Below are 22,628 nucleotides of genomic sequence, written 5' to 3' on the forward strand. Positions count from 1 at the left end.
CTCCAAAACTTATTATTATCTCCCAATTAATTTACCAAAAAAATAATAAATTTTTTTTCTTTTTTTTTTGGGTCCCACAACTTAACTTTCCCTCTTGGTTTTTAGGTCCACAACCAATAAAATTTTAAATTCTTAAAGAAATTTGGGTCAGGTTGTTACATCATGTCACTTGGAATTCTTTTTACTTTAATATACACATAATGAATAAAATTTTAAATTCTTAATGAAATTTGGGTTAGGTTGTTACATCATGTCACTTGGAATTTTTTTGACTTTAATATACACATAAGGATGTATATATGGGCTTAACTTTTGAAATGGGCGATAGATACTTGCGACCTTCTTTCTTTCTTTTTCTCTTTGGTCAAATCAACCAATATACATATATATATATATATGTATATGTATTAGCAAACTGGCTGACTTCAGTCACTTAATTTAATTATTTTGATCCCATATATTTGACAATTTTACTTGGACTAATATATGCATATACATATATACCGCTACATATGTATCCAAATCTTGCATGTACCCAGCTGCCCGACTACTCAAAGAAAAAAAAAGGCTGCCCAACAACATTGAAGAACAAAGGCTGCTCGACCTCCTCCACTGCACTTCTCATTTTTTCCTTGCATATATATAAAGCTGCCCGACAATATAACCACCTTTAATTTTTACATCAAAAAACCAACCAATGCATATGTACTCCAAGGACCCAATTTTCTTCCTCTCCAGGCCGACATTAACTATTGATTGAAAACAAGCTTGGTCGGTGCAGCCATCAAAGAACCCACAGCCATTATCTTGGCTATACTATGAAGATGTTGGATTCTTTCTAGATTGAAATGAATCCACACACCTAAATAAATTTAAACTTGGCTGGAATCTCTTTCTGAGCAACGCATTACCCATCCTTACGAGGCTGCTGATCACATTCAAAATTTCACCCACTAGCTGTTTGATTGTTTTGCCAGAGCCAAGGCTATTGAATTTTTCCAAAAAACTCAATGGTAATATAGCCAATGTTGATCCTTTTATTTCCATTTCGATAGATTTTTCTGCCAATGTCAAAATATGGACCAAACATATGCCCCCTTATTTTCATGAAGTTTGGGCATTCGAGCCAAAGTTTATGAAAATTATAGGCCTGTCTAAAACCAAATTGGTTAAACATTGCTTTTAATCTTCTTTGCGGCTATACTTATTCTCATATCCGGGCCGTTATAAAAAATTTATCATACTCATTTACTATTTCCCAAGCCGATAGGCACTGTTGGTATATCTGGCCTTTAAGAAATTGAAGTGGCCATTTTATGGTCATTATTATATAAGCAAGCCATTTTGGCTAAAAACTTGTATCAGTTCTGACAAAATTCTCATGCCCCCATCAAACTAAGGCCATTAATTGGCTTAATATATGGCTATTATTTCATCAATGGTGCACGACCGCTCAATTGTAATTCACATCGGCCTCTTTTTTATTTTATTGGCCCTTTTAAGAATAAATGGTTCTGATCGAATTTCTCTTTGAACCATATCGACTCCATCCTCATTTTGTTCGACACCACCTTAAATCAGGTCGGATTCTCTTTATTCCAAAGCAAAGAAAAAATCATCCAGCCTCCAATGTTGAATAATCTAATCCGCTCAAAGCATTAAGGCCGACTGCTCCATTAGTATATCCGGCTGAATGTCCTTTTATTTTGATCGACTCCACCTTTGTTTTTTGGTCAATCTCTCATTCATTTCGACCGAACTAGCTACTTCGCGAAAAATTCTCCTTTGTTTTGGGTGAACTCTATTTGATTTTGACTGGAGTAATTCTTATTTTGGAGAACTACACTTGGTCTTATATGACTTGTCCATTTTCCTTTTGAAATCAATCAACCTCACCATGCTTCTATGACCAAATTTGGCCACCCACTTCTTGTAGTTGGTTAGACTTACTTTCCAGCCAGATATATTGGCTTCTTCTTTCAAATTCAACCATAGCCCGCTAATTCCTCATAAACACCCGACAACATTTTATTATTTAATTTTCTTCTTAATCCCTTCAAACAAAAACATATGGCAACCTTATTGGGATCTCACTGGCCTAATGATTTTGGGTAATGGCCGTTGAGATGATGGACATTTTCAGGGAGACTAAGGAGGTGACCAACCATGTTTTACTCCAAGCTTGGAGCATCTTACGTTTTGAGCATGGATCTTACAAGTTTGTAAGCAATAAATTATAGTACAAAAATGATTTGTACGACCGAGATGATGTTTTCTATGCCCCCTAAGTCCACTTGATTGGTTAATCTTGACATTTGGTTAGAATTTCATCCATCTAGGCAATTTTGGCCGCACCATACCGGCCTTGTCTCCTACAACCATGTCTATTATGGTTGACCCCAGTTTAGTTGTATCACAGCCTTCACAATCGACCATATTTTGGTCCTTATTGTTAAAGACAAGCTTATCTTCATTACTTAAGATGAAGTCGGCTTCATGGTTTGACTTAATGGACAACTCTAAGCTTGTTTCAACCAAGTTTTCTTTGTCAACTTTTGGTTCAATCACCTTTATATTTCTGACCTCTAGAAATGTTAGATTTTATTGCCCTCTATCACACCCCTAAGCTCGTATGCTTGAAGGTGTGATCAATAGCTTAAACATAAACTAACGTATTTCATTTAAATTATCCAAAAAGGGAAAATTCCATTTATGCATAAATCCTTACAAAATAAGAACTATCAAAAAACCTCTAAATAAAAACGGGAATTGGACAATCCTAACAAAACCTAATGCGGAAATCGCTTATTTAAGAAAATAATATTTAGTAGCGTTCAATTCCTATGGGACTATGACCCATTTGAAAGGTGGCTGCCAAGTCTTCTAAGTTTCAGCATCTTCAACACTACTTGAAACCACAATGAATTACTAGTGAGATAAACTCAGTAAGTAGCCCTCAACTTAAACAAATATTACAACAATATACATCTAGGTTTTCATGCATGTGTATGGAGTGCACTTCATAACAAATGAGCATTCAAAAACTTACTTAGAGTCCATTAAGTACTATCGTGCTAGTCCTTAGCTTACATAGAAGGGAGCCTTAAGTCACCCGTCGACAACACCTACACATGCGGGCCTTATAACTTAGAAATCTTATCAACTTATCATAATACTCCCGACATAATTTACTAGCATGTAGTACCCAAGGGATTAGCATAAGTCATATTGATGCACACACACATCATAACATATGATATATAACTTACATACATAAACATACAAGTATTAAATCCATCCTGGTTCCAGTATACAAAAAGGTGCTTACTTGAATCCAAAAGCAAGAGCACACAATCCACTTGAGTAAGCCCTAGAAAAGGTTTTTATCCTATTCCAAACAACAAGGAGGAACACTTAGTTTAGGGTCCTTAACAAACTCCTAATCCATTATAACACTTCTAGTTTGACCCTTAACTGCTCCGTGAATTTAATAAATTTACCTACTAGTCTAAACTTTCTTAAAATTAACAGAGAACTTCTAGACACCTTAAAAACTAATTCATCAAAATCTCATATCAATCCAAGGTCATTTGCGTTCCAAGACACGTCCCTTAGCTAGCCACAACCGACAGTCAGTGAAACCCCTTTCATTGAACCAGGGACATTCCCAAAATTTTTAAAAATTAACCATAAATGAGATTGGTCTAAAACTATCATGTTTAATACCTTACATACATGTAAATATCATATTAAAATATCATAGCAAGAGGATCATTATACATAGGTCATTTTCTGCTTTCAAACAGGTAAAACTACAAGTGCCAGAAAGTTCCTATGACAGAGGTTCATATTCCTAAATCTATAATAAATGCAATTTTAATCATATTTCTATGATCTTTATGTTCACATAATTCTTGAGATATATAGTTTATCATATAAAAATATTAGACCCAAAATTTAAATCTAAGTTTATAAAAATTGCCCGATCATGCACAAACGTCAAATTTTCCAATAAAACTCAGAACCCTAGGTCCCTGATTAGAAAATCACTAAAAATCCAATTTCCATCATATTAAGAAGATTTTGGATGCTATAGAAAGCTTAGAATGTCTAGAAAAACATATCACAAATTCAGATCAGAAAACGATCATTTACATTCTCAAATGTGAAACCCTAGCCCTGTAGTGCATAATTTGTCAACAAAAACAAATTACGATTTTTTAATATCCAACATGATTTGTAAATCCTTAATCCGAAAATCACCTTTATAAACACAAGAAATATACATATATGAACCTCCACAGCAATTTACAATCGATCAAAAACCTAACTTCTTACCTTAGATGATGAACTCGGCCTATCAAACACCGTATCCTGATTGATCTCCATAAAACTTCACCTTGGCTCTCTCACTCTCTCTCTCTTTCTCTCTCTCTCTCTCTCTCTCTCTCTCTCTCTGTGTATTTCCAATGTGAAAACCTAGAATAACCAAAGTCAGGTTTCCTACTTCTGATATATAGGATAACAACTTATAATCTCATCTTTCCTTTAATTTAATTTTAACCAAAACAAAATAACTCTCCTTGTCTTACCTAAACACCGATAGATAACCCACTGAAATATCCTATTAAATAAATAAAACAATATTCCAATAAAGCCATAAATCAAATAAAACACAAGGTAACACAACATAAATAACAAAATAAAACAACATAATATATGGTCGGATATTACACCCTCCAAGTTGTCCTAACCGATCAACTACGGTCTTTGGTTGGAGTTCAATCGAGTCGACCATCATTGGCCTTATTATGCCGACCTCATCACCAATAACCATGTCTATTCTGGTTGTTCTAGACTGGTTGGATTTCGGCTCCTATTGGCCATTAATTGGTCTTCACCACTAGGGATAAATTTATTTTCCTCCACCAATGCTAGATATTCAATTGGTAGGTCGGACTATAAGTTTGATTCCAAGGCCAGTATGTCCACATCCTCTTCGTTTAAAGAATTTTGGCTCACCAACTTTCTCACTTGTTGATTAAGAGAATGAATTGATGGCCGAACTTGCTCTAGAACCACATGAGAACTTTTTATTGGCGGTTGACTAATGAACCTGGGGTGAGGCTTTTGCTCCTCAGCCGGTCGGCCAATGTGTGCACAAATTTCTTTTCTTGTTATGGACATCTCACGCATTTTTTATGGCCTGAGTTAAGGCCCTCATCTCTTCTTGATGCTTTTGACGTGAGGCCTTTAATTCACTTTGAATATTTTGACTTTATAGTTTCACTTTTCTTTGAACTCTTCCAATCATTGATTGACGCCATGAACAAACCTTTCATAAAGGTTGGGATCATATTGGCCATTATAACAATTTATAGAGCCATAATTTGGCTCATCATTCAAGTTGGGCAAATTGCATTGGTTGTGGGGTTTATTGAAGGCATGTTGTCCTCCAACTACTTGGTCATAACCACCTTAGTCGTACTCGTTTTCACAATTTAGAACATATTGGTTATCAAGTCCATATTGGTCATGAAAACCATTTTGGTTGCTAAGGCCATATTGGTCTGAGCCATCTTTACCATTCAAATTGTAATGACCTCCTAGCCATATTGGATGCTATAGTAATCTTGGTCGGTAAAAATATTGTAGGAATATGTGGGCAAACATGAACTTATTAGTTCATCTTGATTATTCATTTATAGAGATCCCACTGGGCGTGCCAAAAATATGTTCACTTGTTTTTAGTCAAGGTTGGCTGGAAGCAAACTTTGGTCCGTTTGTATATGAGTGCGGAGCATGCCACCGTTAAGCCAAGTTTTGGCTCGATCGGAATAAGAATGTGGTTGGATTGAGTTATTGCACCTAAACTGATTCTTATCAAATAATTGATCGGCCGAACTAGGAACCACTCTCGGTCTAGGTTGTTTTCTACCTTGGGGGCAAGACTTTGTATCAAACAATCAAAGAGGATGGATGGAATTGAGAATGTAAATAAGGCTTTTAAATAAATTGCAAGGAAAGAAAGAACATCAAATATAAAAAGAATTGAAGAACGAAAATGTAAATCAAAGGACTTGAATGTAAAGTACAGAAAATATAAAGTCAATTGTATTGAAATTGAATTGAAAAGGAGTTGAAAGGGAGATATTGTACTATCTTGATCACACCAAGAAGGGATCATCTTTTTCAGCCAAAGCATCATCAACAACCCTATGGCATCGACGCCTAGGGCATCTATCTCATCAAAATCTACGTTCTCTTCCATTTTCCATTAAAGCATGTAATACTCTTAAGTGTTCTATTTGTCCATTAGCAAAACATACTAGATCACAATTTCCTATAAGTTCTATTTCAAGCATTGCTTCTTTTGAATTGTTGCATGTTGACATTTGGGGTGGTTACCATGTTACTCCTATTTATGGAGCTCGTTACTTTCTTACCATAATGGATGATTACACTCGTTGCACATGGATATACTTGATGAATCATAAGTTCGACACTCGTAATCTATTAATGACTTTCATTAATCTTGTTGAAACCCAATTATTCGTAGTGATAATGGACCAGAATTTACACTCGATTCTTTTTATTCTACCAAAGAAATCATTCATCAAACAAGTTGTGTTGCCACCCCTCAACAAAATGGGGTGGCAGAAAGAAAACCCCGTCATCAACTAAATATTGCATGTGCTTTACCTTTTCAAGCACATCTACCCAAATGTTTTTGGGGGGAGGCGATTTTGGCTGCTACCTACCTCATCAATAAAATAAAACACCTACGTACATCACTTTTGCAAGGAAAAACACCCTATGAACTTTTGTTTCATGTCTAACCAAGCTTTTCTCATTTGAGAGTTTTTGGATGTTTGTGTTTTGCTTCCACTCTGCACAACGTCCATCAAAATTCAACGCTTGAGCCATTCGATGTCTTTCTTGGATATTCATACGGGAAAAAGAGGTATAGTTTATGATATCGAACTTGGTAAAGTGTTATTTTGTTTCTCGTGATGTTCTTTTTTATAAAAATGAATTTCCTTATTCACATGATTACGCTGTCAATGACACAACGTTATACCTCTTGCAGTTTGGGATGACACCAGTTTTGTTCCTACTAATTAGAACAAACACAGCATTCCCAATACACCACAAACACCATTTACATACCACCGAACTAACACCACCAACAACAGCCCTTATCATCACTCCACCAACACCAAATGACACCATGGTTCCTCCTTCACCCGCACCTACTCCACGACCATACGACCATCTTCGTCGCGTCGTTCCGCTCTCGAAACTAATCCACCAACTTATCTCTAAAGCTACCTGGTTGATGTGCAGCTCCCTTCTCGTCCCAGTTCATCACATGCCTCCAACGTGGTCCACAATAAAAGTACTTCACATTCCATCTCCACCATTCTTTCATATGATCATTTATCGCTACAATATCATGCTTTTACTACCTCTTTATCTTGTGCCAAATAACCAAAAACATTTCAGCAGGCCCTTCAAGATCCTCTTTGGCGAGTTGCCATGAGAAGTGAGATTGATGCCCTTGAAGCCAATCAAAATTGGGTGCTTCAATCTCTCCCACCAGGTAAGAAACTCGTTGGCTACAAGTGGGTTTACAAAATCAAGCTTCACCCGGATGGTACAATTGAGAGGTATAAGGCAAGGTTGGTGGCGAAAAGTTACAGCCAAGTGGAGGGTCTAGACTATCGTGAAACATTTGATCTGGTTGCCAAATTGGTCATTGTCCGTCTCTTGCTGGCTGTTGCCGCCACTCAAGGTTGGCATTTACACCAACTTGATAACGCCTTCTTAATTACATGATGACCTTCACAAAGATGTACACATGTCTTTGCCACTTGGATTTGGACAAAAAGGGGAGACACAAGTTTGTAAGCTTCACAAATCCTTATATGAGCTGAAGCAAGCCTCCAGACAATGGTTCTTAAAGTTGTATACGGTTCTCAAATCTAGTGGGTATCAATAATCCAAGGCCGATTAATCTTTGTTCGTCCGATCACAAGGTAAAAGTTTTACAGTTATATTTGTATATGTTGATGAAGTTATTTTAGTAGGAAATAACATTCAACAAATTGATGCTACAAAGCGTTACTTGCTTGAAAAATTCAAGCTCAAATATCTTGGTAAATTAAAGTATTTCTTAGGGCTTAAGGTGGTGCGTTCATCCAAGGGTATTTCACTCTCACAAAGAAAGTATGCCCTTGAGATATTAGAGGATACTGGTTTTCTTGGTGTCAAGCCCAGAAAATTTCCTATGGAGCAAAACATTAATCTCGCACAATCCGATGAAGAATTATTAAAAGATGCTTCAGTGTATAGAAGACTTGTGGGAAGGTTAATATGCTTGACTATTACAAGACCAGACTTGACATATGTTCATGTTCTCAATCAGTCAGTTCATGGATAGACCACGAGTTCCACACCTTGATGCGGCACACAGAGTTTTTAGGTACATCAAGCGAACACCAGGACGAGGAATCATGTTCTCAACTACAATCTCAATTCAACTAAGAACATTGATCATGTGTTATTGTGTCATACTTGAGCAATCTCCCATTTATTGGAGAATAAAGAAGCAAGCAATTGTATCTAGATTAACAGAAGAAGCAAAATATCGCTCCATGACATCGATCGACTTGTTGTGAGGTTACTTTGTTAAAGTATGTTCTTAATGACTTGAGAATTAATCATACACAGCCTGTGAAACTTTATTGTGACAACCAGGCAGCTCTTCACATTGCTTCAAATCCGATTTTTCATGAACGTACGAAGCACATAGAGATTGATTGTCACTTAGTAATTGAAACAACACATTCGAACGCTTCACCAACCTGCTGATGTGTTCACGAAAGCATTAAGCTCGTAACAATTGGAGACTCTACTTGGCAAGTTGGGTGTAATTAACATACACTCCAACTTGAGGGGGAGTGTGAAAGAAGGAAAGAATTAGTCGAATTGATCTCGATTATCAATCCCTTGTATACAACTGTATCTATATTATTGCTTTCCTAGTTTGTTATATTTAGAGCTTAATTATAGGAGTTAACATAGGAGCATTGATTGCTATTTTCTGTATAAAGTTTGTAATTAGCCATTCATTGGAATTAGTCCAATCGATTCACCCAAACATCTTTTTCTACATTCTATCACTTGGGTAAACCATTATTGGCTAGAGAAACTCAATCAGGAGGCTTTTAGGCTTGATCAAACTCATTGAGGCTTTAAGCTTTAATTGATAAAAATCTGACCCAAATATGAAGGCCCAAAATTTGATTAAAAAAATTAAAAAATTAAATGAAACGACCCGGCCTCAAAACTAGGCCGGAACCACATCTTTTATCTTTCTTGCACAATATATAAAGCAGCCCGGCCCATTTTTATCTTCCATCGGGCCGATTTCATTACTCAGAAATCATAACTCGACCTCAAACAAGGCTAGAATTATTTCTTTGGCTTGAAATTAATACTTGAACACACTTATTGCATTTAATCGGGCCGATATATTTCATTTTGATAACGATTCCGATGGAAAAGTCAATTGAATTTATTTGAGCCAAAGTTGATCGGAAGGAATTTTATCCTATTCGATCAACATTATAAAATCAATTGGAACATGCCACCATGAGGCCGGCCATCATTTCTAAAAATCAATCTGACCAAAACAAAATTGATCAACTCAAAATCAATCGAAATTTATTTCTATCAGGCCGCTTGTCTCTTTTAATTGTCAATCGGAATTTATTTGATACCCAAGACATTGAGTGGAATAAATTCGATAGGGAGAAAATTTCTACTAAGTCGATCGGAATAAATCCTATTAGACTAAAATTGGTGAGTTTGATCAAAACGTTTCACTCACTCCATATACCCGTCGACCACTCATGTCACTTGGAATTCTCTTTACTTTAATATACACATAAGAATGTATATATTGGCTCAACACACCCACCTTTAATTTCTACATCAGCAAACCAACCAATGGATATGTACTCCAAGAACCCAATTTTCTTCCTGCCCAAGCCAACATTAGGTATTGAATGAAAACAAGCTTGATCAGTGCAGCCATCAAAAAACACAAAGCCATTATCTTGGCTATACTTTGAAGATGTTGGATTCTTTCTAGATTGAAATGAATCCACTCATCTAAAATAAATTTAAACTTGGCTGTAATCTCTCTCTGAGCAATGCATTACCCATCCTTACGAGGCTGCTGATCACATTCAAAATTTCGCCCACTAACTATTTGATTTTTTGGCTAGAGTCAAGGCTATTTAATTTTTCCAAACAACCCAATGGTAATACGGCCAATGTTGATCCTATTATTTCTATTTCGATCTATTTTTCTGCTGATATCAAAATATGGGCCAAACTGTAGTTAGGATTAGTGTGAACCGCAGATCAATTATCGATGCTGCTTTTTATCCTTGGAAGATTAGATCAAGAGCACTTGTCCTTTTGAGTAGTAAAACTTGTTATAATTAACATATCCTAATTTTGTAGCATTAAACATGCATAAAGAAATGACTTAAAGCATAAAAAATTTATATTTTGATAAGAGCCCATGGGTAGAACTTACCCTTGAAAATCGACTTGCAAGGGAATATTTGGATCCTAAAATTCCACCACGCTTCCACACCCAACATCCTCATTGGCCCACTATCGACACTAGCTTCATGGTAATCATTTCCTTAATTTAAGACTGTTTTAACTCACCTACTAGTATCCAATGACTCGATATTGATATATACATAATATTGATCTCATACTAATCTATCTTATAGATCATTGTTTTCGTGGAGTCGAGCCTAATTGTGTAGTGAGATCTACTATGATACCAATTGATAGAAGCTCATGATTGACAAAAAAATCTAGCCCTTGAAAACTTACTTGCAAAGAAAGGGTGTCCAGTAACTTATATACAATTCAAAAATATTATATTTTTCAAATGTGAGATATGTGGGTCATAACATATTTTCATATAACAAATTGACAAACTTTAATTTGTCTTTAATTATAACTATGTAGATGTAATTGAAATAACATTCAAAACATAGGACATTTTTTCAATAAGAACTATTGAGATTAAATTGGATATTTTTTCATATTATTTTCCCTGATATTTTCCCTAGCATTGTGAATTGAACACATGTTGTGGGGTGAGCTAGCTAGGTAGGTTGTGAAAGTGTGTTTTAATTGTTATTATCTAAATGTAAAGAGCGGTAACAAAGTTGCTAATTGGCTTTTGCTCACACAAAAAAAAAAGGTGGCACTATTGGCACTCCAAATATGTCATCATACACAAAAATATACAAATTTTCTCTTATGTTTGGAGTGTAGGATGACTTTTTTGGAGTGCCATTAACATTTAAAAAAAAAAAAAAGGTTTTTTACCTAACAGACCAAAATGAGAAAGAAACTTAACATACAATACACCCATTCCCAAACTTACCTTGCATGACAAAATTAGCTTCATGTGTTCGGCAATTCCCGTCGAGTGCTCGGCAACTGTAAATGCAGCTTGTATATGCAACTCAAAATGCCCTTAAAACTGCAGATGCAACTCTAAATATAAATTAAAATGCAAAAAAATAAAATAAAATTTTCTCACCATCTTAATTTGGTAGTGAGCATCACCATTCTATTATGTGTATGTTATGTGTCATGTTTACTAATAATAGGTTAAATATGGTTAATTAATATATTAAGATGTTCTTATTATGAGAGAGAAAAGTGATTTATGAGGGTGTTCCTAATTCAGATTTTAATAGATTTTAAAAGTCCAACGAAATCTAAGTCTTCTCAATTAGGATTTTAATGGATTCCATAGAAATCTAGGTGTCCCCAACTCGAATTTTAATAAATTCCTTAGAAATATAGGTGTCCTAAAAAACTCATGGATTTCATTAGGTGGTGGATTTTCATGTATTTTTTTGATATAACAAATGTCATGAGAATGCAGCCATTTCCCCTTAGATTTAAAATCCATTAAAATATGAGTCAAAGACACCCATTAAAATAGAAAATAACCCTTTAGCTCCCAATCAGATATGCAGAGGCAGAACTCCATCTCTCCCCCTCCTATTTTTTTGGCTGCCCTTCTCCCTTCGACGCCAGTGAAACCTTTCTCAACTCTGCGGTCACCACTCTTCCCTCCTCTTCCTTTCTTTGTCATTTCTTATAATTGATGAATCTTTTTCTCACTTTCACTTTACCTTTGGTTGCTGAATTTTTGGTATAAAATAAAAGACAAACATATTATAAAATAGAAAATGAAAGGAACTAACCCAACAAAAGATAAAAAACTCATATGTTAGCAAAAAAAATAAGAAAACCCAAATGGCCCTTTCTACCCAATTATCCACATGTTTTAAAATTTTGGTCAATACCAACCCAAATATAAACAATTTCACAAAGCTAGACGTCCAAAACCAACAAAGTGATAACTTGGGGAGAGAAAAGGAGAGAGAGAGAGAGAGAGAGAGAGAGAGAGAGAGAGAGAAGGAGAGAGAGAGAGGAAGGGAGAATAGTGACTTGCTGAAGTTTGGGAAGCCGTCACCGACTTGAAGGAGGGGCCGCATAAAAGATGGCAAGAAAAGGTGTGGGATTCTACATATCTGATTGGGAGCTAATAGGGGATTTTCATTTAATTTTTTTATATTCTTAAACAGTAGACAAAGAATGAGGAGGAGAAAGAGAAAGAAGGGAGTGGTGGCCAACGACGTCGACCAGAGGGGGCCACGGCTTTTAATAGAGGGGTAGGGTTACAGGTCGTGTTTATAATTGATCATGTAAACTAAATTTCATATGATCATGATTCAGATTGATATATGATACAATAAAACATGAATAACCATGGATGATTCAATTCATACCTTGTTCTCTTTATTAGAAGCCGATTAAGATCGATGTGAATCCAAATGCTCTTCACCTATTGGTTCTTCTAGTTAAACAAATGTCTAACCTCTAATTAATCCACGTTATAAGGAGGTCGAGGAACAAATTTATTGGAGAATGAGAGTGCTAGCTCTCTTCTCTCATTTTGGCTATAGAGCAAATGCAAGAAGATAGAATTAACTATACCGGGTTTTCACTAGTTATCTCTTCATGACTTGGGCCCCCTTTTATAGACTTGAGTGGAAAACTATTTTCCACTAAAAGGGGGTCATCCATCCTAGTCTCATGGGCTAAGTGGTTAGTCTATTTGACTAGGTAATTAACATTTAATTTAATTATTAATTAATTAATAAGCCCATCATTTTATTTCCTTCTATTTACTCTCAGGCTTAATTAATTAACTTTAATTAATTTTTGTTCAAGCCTAATTCTAATCCACCTGCACCTATTGGTGTGTGACCTTTTAGGTTCCAATTAAATACTACAACGGTTTTAGGACACTTTCCTAATAAGGGTTTTGGTAAACTTACTATTTTACCTTTAGTTCTTTACAAGCCATGATTGATATCTAACAACATGTCATGGCTACCTATATTAACCGGAAGAGAGAACTTATTCAGTCTTGATTGCAACACAATACAATCTTTCTGTCATTCTATGTTCCGAATTATGGCAAGTATAATATTCTGTCAACCTTAACATGATCTTTGAGGTTCAGCACTTATGTATAGATTCCATTCGATTAAGTAAGCTTGTTCCATGATCAGGTACTCTGGCTAGAGATTCCTGAATGTAAGCATATGTTGCCTCTTGGAACATCTCTCATATTACCAAGAGTGACCAATAATTTGTTGAACACAAATCTATCCTCATAACTCTATAGATATGCCCAATATGTACCTTTAACTAACTATAGGAGCTTAATTTTATAATACAGTTAAAGCATGGTGACTGAGTGCACAAGACAATCGTGGTGTCTCAAGTTTAAGGATCAATTGTATTATCAAGACTTATAAAATTTCGGATGATGGGTGATTAATACTTTATAATAAGTATTCATTTTGTTGGTCATGTTCCGTGAACCATTTATTGACACCCATGATCTTCTCTTGGTGTCTCTACACCGATAATCTGAGACCCATTGACATTAACCATGCAGGGTAGATCATGCTAGTCTTACTAGATTTTATATTGTCTATATGTCAATCCTATGACCATGAACAATTTAAGATTTAAGTACTGATGGATATAAGTTTCACTGTCCTAATTAGGACATTATTCCCTTAACTTAAAACGATGGACTTCTTTTATGTATACACATATATAAAGATATAATATGCATATGAACAATGTTACATTAAAGACATGTTTCCTTGATGTTAGAAATATACGAAAACATATAATACGTTTATCAAAACGATTGGCGTGAGGGTATATTGCAATAGGTCGGGTATGGGTTGAACGGTTTTATTTTATGTTTTTTTTTAAAAAAATTTAATAGAACTTTTTGGAAGGTAAATAAGTTTTACTATTATTTAATTGTTTTTTCCTCTCATATATGGTTAATGTAGAGGAAAGATGAGATGTGTAGACCTGGGTGGTGATGCTCACCACTAAGTTAATTAAGGTGGTGAGAAAATTTGTTGTCAAATGCAAATACAGAGGCAACCTCTTTTGATGGGATGCATGATGAATCTGCCGAGCGCTCGACACATTTTTTTTACGCTGATGGACATGTGTACACGCATACAATGTCATTTGACTTAATTTATTTTAGAAATAATTACTCTATACTACATCTTTGCTATGATTTTTAACTTCTAATACTATTATTATTAATATATAAAAATCAGGTTAGTTTTATTAACAATTAGGTTAGTTTGACTGCATGTCATTCAATTGACTCCAGCTCAGTGGGCTGCTTGCCAGCTGGCGTGTGTTAAGTGATGCACTTTTACAATTTTACCCTTATGGCAGTTCTTCTGGTTCTATCTTCATCTGGGTTGATCTTGTTGTTCTTGATCAATTGCTAATTTTACAGTTGGTTTGCTATTGATTTTGATGTTTGTTTTGTATTTTTTTTCTCCTTTTGTTTCAATTTTTGCTTGTCTACTCTCCCTCAAATTCAGTCTATGATTTGATAGTTGAAGCCTCAGTTGCGGTTTTGATTTTTTGTTTTGTTTAAATTTATAAGTATTTTTCGATTGAAGCTGAGTTGTTTAATTGATTTTCATGTTGATTTTCAGTTTAGGTATAGTTTTCGATTTTGAATTTGATTTTTGTTGACAGTATTATGTAGTTTTTGGATTTGCATGTTGATTTTTGTGTTAGGTATAGTGTTGAATTTGAATTTGTTAATAATTTATGTAGTTTCAGTTGTGCATACGTGCTTAATAGCTTGCTTTTATTCACTTTAGTGTTGAATTTTTATTTAGTAATATTATGCAGTTTTAGTTGTGCTATATGTGCTTGATAGGTTGCTTTTATTGACTTTTAATAGTTTTGGTCTTTATTGTTTAGGTTATAGGAATGGTTATGTAGTTTCTATTGCAGTTGTTAACAATTTGATTCATTTGCTCGATCTGTTTTTGTTTAGGTTATAGCAATGGAAATGTTTAAGTTTGCTAGATGCACATATGGCGATGATGGTGTTATGCTTAGTTTGCTGGAGAATACTACTTATATGGGACTGTGCCTTGAGTTGTATTCCAAATTTAAGAAACTCAAACCTAATCGGTTTGAGTTGAGGTATTCTTTTTGTGACTATAAGATGATTAAATTGGAGTCTGATTTGGACATTCGAATTATGTTGACTGTGTTTGATCTGATGAATACTAGTATTGTTGATATTTCAATCAATGATAAAATCGATTTCGATGTTGCTATTGTTGATAAAAATTGCTCTTCATCTCCATCAAATAAGCTAGAGTATGGCTGTTGATGGTAGTTTTGATGAGAGTGATTATTTAGGAAAATTTGGTTCTTGTGAGGTTCATCGGTATCTCTCTACTGATTGGGAGGGCTATATCTGTGAGATTGGCCAAAAATTTGAAAGAGGTGCTATAGAATTTTGTGAGCAGCTAATCAAATATGCTATTGAGTGCGGTTTCTGATTTGTATAGGTTAGGAATGACAAAAAGAGGGTATATGCTGTGTGTTTCAAGAAAGAATCAGATGGTTGTGAGTGGTCTGTGTATGCTTCTACATTTGGTCTGAATGGTTTCTTTTATATTAGAAAGTTAAATAATGTTCATACATGTACTGGATTGTTTCAAGAGCAAAAGAACAAGCTACTTGGAGGTCGTATTGTGTCTAGTTTGCTGAAAGAACAGGTTCAAGCTAATCCATCAATTAGGCCAATCGACATTATGAAAGATTTCAGGTAGAATTATGGTTTAGATATTTCCTACTATACAGCTTGGCATGGCAAGGACTTTCCTAGCGTGCTGTTCTTAGTGATGAAGGTGACTTTGCACCTTAGTTGGTATGTTGGTGCGTTGCGGTTGGCAAACGAAGGGTCTTTGATTGATCTTGAATGCAATGATGAGACTCGTCGTTTTGAGTGCTTGTTTGTTTGTTTCAAGGCTTATGTTGATGGCTTTTTATTCCTTCGACCTATGTTGTTTGTTGATGCAACTTTCATAAAGAAAAAGTATAAGGGAGAGATGCTTACTGCATCTGCAAAGAATGGAAATCAAGGTATCTTAATGATTTTTTTGTTTTTGTTGCTGACTGCATCTGCATTTTGATGTTTTGTGAATTATTTTTTATATGTATAGTTTTAGTTTTTGATTGCTAATACGTTTTTTTATTTTGGATCTTTGTAGAGATATTCATTTATGCTTTTGCTGTTGTTGATTTTGAGACTGAGGCTAACTGGAGTTGGTTCCTACAAAAGATTTGTGGTATTATAGAACTGCAAGGTAGGACAATGACAGTTATATTAGATCGCCACAAAGGACTTCTGCAAGGTGTTCCAAAGGTTTTCCCTCTTTCTCCACATGGATATTGTCTGTATCACTTGAAGAATAACCTACGTGGAAGGTACCCTGGGACTTTTGGTAAAATGGTTAAGGAGAAGGTTGTGCATCTATTCACTCAGCTTGCATATGCTCCTACTGTATCTACTTATGAGGAGAAGCTGGTTGAATAGTTGGGTGAGGGTGAGAAACAAGTGACAGAGTTTTTGGGTGACTTCCAAAAGAGAATTTTGCAAATGCCTATTTTCCTAGGAGAAAATATGGGGAGCTAAGCAATTCCCTTTCGGAATCATTGAATAATATGATTTAGAACATTCGGTTTCTGCCTATTTGTGAATTGGTTGATGCAATGAGGCACAAGATCATGGTAATAACGTCTGAAAAGAAGGATATTTTGACAAGGTGGCATACTATACCTTGTCCAAGAAGTGAGGATGAAATGAATTTGGAATTGAAAAAAGAAAGGCATTGGAAGGTTGCAAGGTCTAGTCCTACTGTTTTTGAAGTTGCTGTTGATTATTCATTTGTGGTTGATCTTGAAAGATGTCTATGCTCTTCTCGTTAATGGCAGCTCAAACGGTTTCCATGTATTCATGCAATGAGGGCAATTCAAAGCTGTGGTGCTTCAGTTTATGACTTTTTTGAAAACTTTTAGAAGGTTAATTACTATCGAGCTGCATACTAGAGTGCAATTTGGCCTGTGTCAATAGTTGAGAAGCCTGATGGGTCGCCTCAAGTGCTTGTGCTACCACCTCGTACAAAGAAGCAAGTTGGGAGACCGAAGGTCGGTAGGGTGTTATTGACAGGTGAAGTTCCAAAGCGGAAAATGAAGTGTAAGCGCTGTGGTCAATATGGAAGGCATAATCAGAAGACATGCATTGCTATTATTGGATAATCATAATGAAGATTGGTTAATAGAGTTTACTGTAGTTAACAATTTGATAGAGTTTACAATTAACAATTTTATAGATTTTAGTGTCTTGACATGAAAATATCATGCAATTATTTGAGTGGATCATTAAAAATTTAATAGATTTAAACTTTCTCGATTTTTCTATTATATTTGGATGCAAGTTGAAGTTTTGTTGCCTTTATATTGCTGTTATTGTCCTTGAATTTTAATATTTACGTTTAGTTTGACCCGCAATTTCAGATACTTTTTTGACATACTTGGCATTTTTTGGTTTTTAACTTGTTTCTTTTGTGTTGAGAAGGTTTACATTTGATACATTTTGCTTCGTTAGGCTCAATTTGTCTCTAATTTTCATTTTATTATGTTGCTTGCATGATTAGCCTGTTTTATTAGGCTTTTCCTTAGCATAGGTTGAGTTCAAAATGATCTTTTAGTTGGAGTAGCAGTATTGGTTGTAGTTTCATATTAAATGATTTGAAATATGTTTCATATTAAAAGAATTCTAAATATAAACAAATAAGCTAAAATTATCACTTTAATTATCAAATATATCATCTGTTCATTCCTGAAATTATTAATACAAAAAGTAATTTGTAATCATAACTAATTTCCTAAAATACATGAAACTACTAATTTTCAAAAATATATGAAACTGTTGTATCTAAAGCTATAACATGTGTGTACATTTTGAAGCCAAAATCCTTTATGAAGCATGAGACGTTCAATGATATGTGCACGGAACTTGTAAATGTCATTCTTGGTAAATTTCTCCATAATGTCATCTCCCCTTGCAGGCTGTCATGCATAGTACAAAACAAATATGCCACAATCATTTCTACAAAAATAATTAAGTTATGTTATATTAAGAGATTTGTAATTAGTAATAGATCGAATTGATTTCTTGAGAGATAAGTTACTTACGAATCATCCTTTTGTTGCGGACATTGTTGACTATTCTCGATTGGGAAGGTGCATGGACTGGTGGTGATGTATTGTGCTGTAAGATATTGACCTTTTGTCAATGGCCTTCTTGTCAGCATGTATTGTCCTGTGTTGAAATTCAATGTTTTTAGCATCCTTTATGCACAATGCTTTTGGTCTTGCAACCACTTTTCTTGTTCTCATTTCTGCATGTTACAATATAAAATAAAAAAAAGATTTGATTCTAGGATGTCAAATATGATGCAGTTACAATACAAAATAAAAAGAGGATTTGAAAATAGGATAGTGCATTACCAATGTCGTGGCTATGTCATAGTATTTATGCTTATGGTGCACACTTCGTGGTCTGATTGAGTTGTAATGAGTCCATTTTCCTTCAAGCTTGTCGAAAACCAATAAAGAGTAGTGGTCGACACTGTGTATTGGAAAGAAAATCTTATGTGCAGTTCCTATATTCTAAAATACCTTCTCATGCAGTTGACTTTGTATTGAGCTTCTGTGTCCACCTACTATGTATTTTGGCGTTCATATGCAGTTTCAAAATAAGGATAGATTACAAGTATGTATATTGGAAGTAATTAATAACCTTGGTTTTTACTTGTACTTACATGCATGTAAGTGCCTAAGTACAAATTCTACCGAATGTTTGGATCGTCCAACTCATTCCCCACAATATTTCATACTATGCATCAATGATCTAGAAGTATCTGAGTAGTTTATTTTTGACAAGTTATATAAAATTAGTATAAAAAATTTTGATATATACCTGATATGACACTGCAGTATCGAGAAGCACATCAACAATGTCAGGTCGAAAGAGTGTAGTATGTGCTAATACCCAGAAGTATGCTCTATATGTATTATGATCATATTAGAATAATTTTTTATGTTATGGATATCATAAACACATGTTTTGTTGAAGTTTAATGATAAATTTACTTACCTTTGTGATCCCTCTTTCCAATATTTTTGAATGTCTTTATTTCCATCTTTTATTAGAAATTTGAAAACCTTGAGCTTTTGCCACACTAGTTTTTTGGGGATTCTTGGATCTTTTTGTGTGTTTGTCTTTTACTCTTCTTTCGTGTCACTTAGAAAAATGTGCTCAAATTCTTGAATGTATTTGTGTTCTTCATTTCTTTCCATTTTTTCTTCTTTTTACTTGAGGGTTGTTTTCAGGATCATGATCTTTTTGTGATGTTGATGCTTTTTTCTGCAGGCTTCTTTTTCTTGATGCCTGGTCTTTTTTAGCCTTATTTTGTTTGTCATCTTCAGCTTGCCATTGAGACTTTAGTTTTGCCTTTTCATCTTTCTGCTCTCTCATTTCGTCACATTCTTTTTCATTTTTCTTTTCGATTTATTGTCTCATTTATTTTTCTCAGTTTTTCGAGCTACTTATCTTTCAGTTTATTTGCTAGCTTGTATGACTTGACTTTGCCTTGCATCATGATATATTTGCCCCACAAATTCTTGTACCTTTTTCTTTTCTCTCTAAGCTTCTTCTTGGTCTTTTCACACTTATAGAATAGTTTTATGGAGAACTTGTTTTTCCTTATGCAAGATTCTATACAGATAACAACATATCATTCAATGTGGCCATCCTTCCTTTCCACATGTACACTGCTTCATGATTTTTGCAAATTTGTTCTTGTGTGTTGTTTGTCTCCTCTTGTAATTTGCTATGGTATAGATCCTACGATGTCATCAAAGATTATATCCCAAGGTACGTTTGTTTCTTGGCTGTAATATTTTTCCCATTCATTTTTTTTCTGACTTTTGTTGGTTGCCATTTGGGATTTGACCATCACTTACTTTGTTTGCTTATTTTTCTTCATCATGTGCACTTGTTGCTTGTCCACCATCATGAGCCACGTTATCTTGAACTTCCAGATTGGTTGGTGTTGTATCACTTGCAGTTTCAGTTGGAGTTTGAGGTGTTTCCCCCTTTCCTTCATCTGTGATCACCAATACAAAATAAATATGAATAAAGACAAAATATGAAGCAGGTTGAATAAATACTGTGAAAAATAAATAACAAACCAAATAACTCATTCAAGATACCTTGATTTCCTTGATTTGTGTTAGAAGTCTAGTCAAATGAAGGTAGGTTGATGCAAGTCTTGTCAAATGATAGAAGGTTGATGGGAGTCTGGTCAAATGAAGGCAAGTTGATGAGAATCTTGTCAAATGAAAGAATGTTCATGGGAGTCTATTCAAATGAAGGCTGTTGAACTTCTTCCATTCGTGCACTTGTCAGGTCAGCTTCAGTTTCGATGAGATTGAGTTGTTGAGTTTTCACTTGACTCAGATTGAGTTGCTCAATTTCAGTTTCATTTGATGAAAGAACTACTGTTGGAGTTGATCCCTGTGGTGTCAGGCTCAACTTGTCAATTGCAGCTGAATATGAAGCACATGTTGAACTTTGTTAGGGTGGTAGAGGTTATGTCTCTGGAGGTAATTGAGCTTGAGTCTCTTCGTTGAATGGAGTTGACTCAGGTTGTGTCAGTTGAGGTGACTGAGGTTGTGTTGCTTGAGTTGTGATATCTTCAATGAATGGAGGTGATTGAGGTGCTTAAGCTTGAGTTCTTGAATTGCAATGATTGGAGTTAGAAGTGTCAAATGGGTCGGGCCGGCCCGAGCACGACACAGCACGGCACGATTAAAATAGGCACGGCACGACACGAATAAATGGGCCGGGCTGGGCCAAAGTTTTTAGCCCATCGGGCACGGCACGACACAGGCCAAGCACGGCACGAGCACGGGCCAAGCACGAGCACGAAATGAGCCCGAATTAGGCACAACTATTTTAACATTGTTTTTTACATTTTTAGAGAACTTTTCAACAAAAATATTCAATTTTTATGAAAAATAATGTTAATATTTAGTTATAAATAAGAAAAAATATCATAAGATTAGTTTTATCACCATAAAAAATAAAAATTAAAGAAGGTCCGTGGGCCGGCCCGTTTAAGGCACGGCACGAGCACGAATGGCCCGCGGGCCGTGGGCCGTGCCGGGCTTAAGTCTTAACTATATGGGCCGGCCCGTTTGACACCTCTAATTGGAGTTGCTTGAGGTGTGTCAAATTGATCCTCTTGAGTTTCTTGAGTTTGGTTTTCTAAAGGGGTCTGAAACTGTGTTAGTTGAGTGTGTTCAGTTTGTTCCACATCATGACTTTGAGCTTGTATTTGTTCTTCTTCTTGCTCCTGACTTGCAGAAAAATCAAAGTTTTCATGATCTGTGTTTTCATTGCATGGTTCATGATCGTGCACCTCAATAATGGCTAGATTCTGAATTTGTGTCTCTGTCTCCTCTTCCTCTGCACTCTCTTGTTGCTTTTCAATTTCTTGCTCAAATTCTTCATGTTGAGACTCTTGTTCTTCCTCTTCAGTGTCAATTAGTTTTCTCTTTGCACTCCAAGCTTTTGGCTATGATTGAAAGTCACTGTCATAATCCTCTTCCTTTTGTTGGTCCAGTTGTTACTCACTTCATTTTGTTCAGATACTTGATCTATGTGTTCATCATCTTCATCATCTGTTGTATCTATTTAATTGTATAAATAAATAATAAGATAAGTAGTAATGCATTTTTGTTTTGTTTTGTTCATGTACAAATGGATTTAATATAAGTTTGCCTCAATTTCATCATTCTTCATTTGTGTTAGTTTCTCTACAAGGGTTCCAAGGCACCACTTTGCTACAGGTATTATTTCATCCCCCCTCCCTTATATTGGTTGAATGAGGTTTGTTCTCTCACATATCCAATACTATCAAAATCGAAGTGATTGTTAATACATATTTGAAATTCAAAGTTTGAATTATTGTAAACTTTAGTTTCTCTTTTCATACTAGTATTATGACTGA

At 35.1% G+C, this 22,628-nt stretch overlaps 1 protein-coding gene across 1 annotated transcript; it reads left to right on the top strand.

The window, feature by feature from the left end:
- Positions 1-15,535: 15,535 nt before the first annotated feature.
- LOC147292519 (uncharacterized) lies at positions 15,536-17,083 on the top strand. Its single transcript, XM_086230872.1, has 4 exons — positions 15,536-15,817; positions 16,053-16,312; positions 16,412-16,629; positions 16,758-17,083. Exons 1-4 carry the CDS (start codon positions 15,536-15,538, stop codon positions 17,081-17,083), a joined length of 1,086 nt encoding a protein of 361 aa, XP_086086998.1.
- The last annotated feature ends 5,545 nt before the right edge of the window (positions 17,084-22,628 follow it).

The sequence above is a fragment of the Dryas octopetala genome, chromosome 2, assembly GCF_963921425.1.
Source record: "Dryas octopetala chromosome 2, drDryOcto1.1, whole genome shotgun sequence".
In the NCBI taxonomy this organism is placed as follows: Eukaryota; Viridiplantae; Streptophyta; class Magnoliopsida; order Rosales; family Rosaceae; genus Dryas; species Dryas octopetala.

Excerpts from the sequence above, each read along its gene's own strand:
- LOC147292519 (XM_086230872.1), top strand. The coding sequence starts at position 15,536 with ATGGAAATGTTTAAGTTTGCTAGATGCACATATGGCGATGATGGTGTT. Across the intron at positions 15,818-16,052 it reads TCGATTTCGATGTTGCTATT|GTTAGGAATGACAAAAAGAG; the intron begins GTTGATAAAAAT and ends TGATTTGTATAG. Across the intron at positions 16,630-16,757 it reads TGCAAAGAATGGAAATCAAG|AGATATTCATTTATGCTTTT; the intron begins GTATCTTAATGA and ends GGATCTTTGTAG.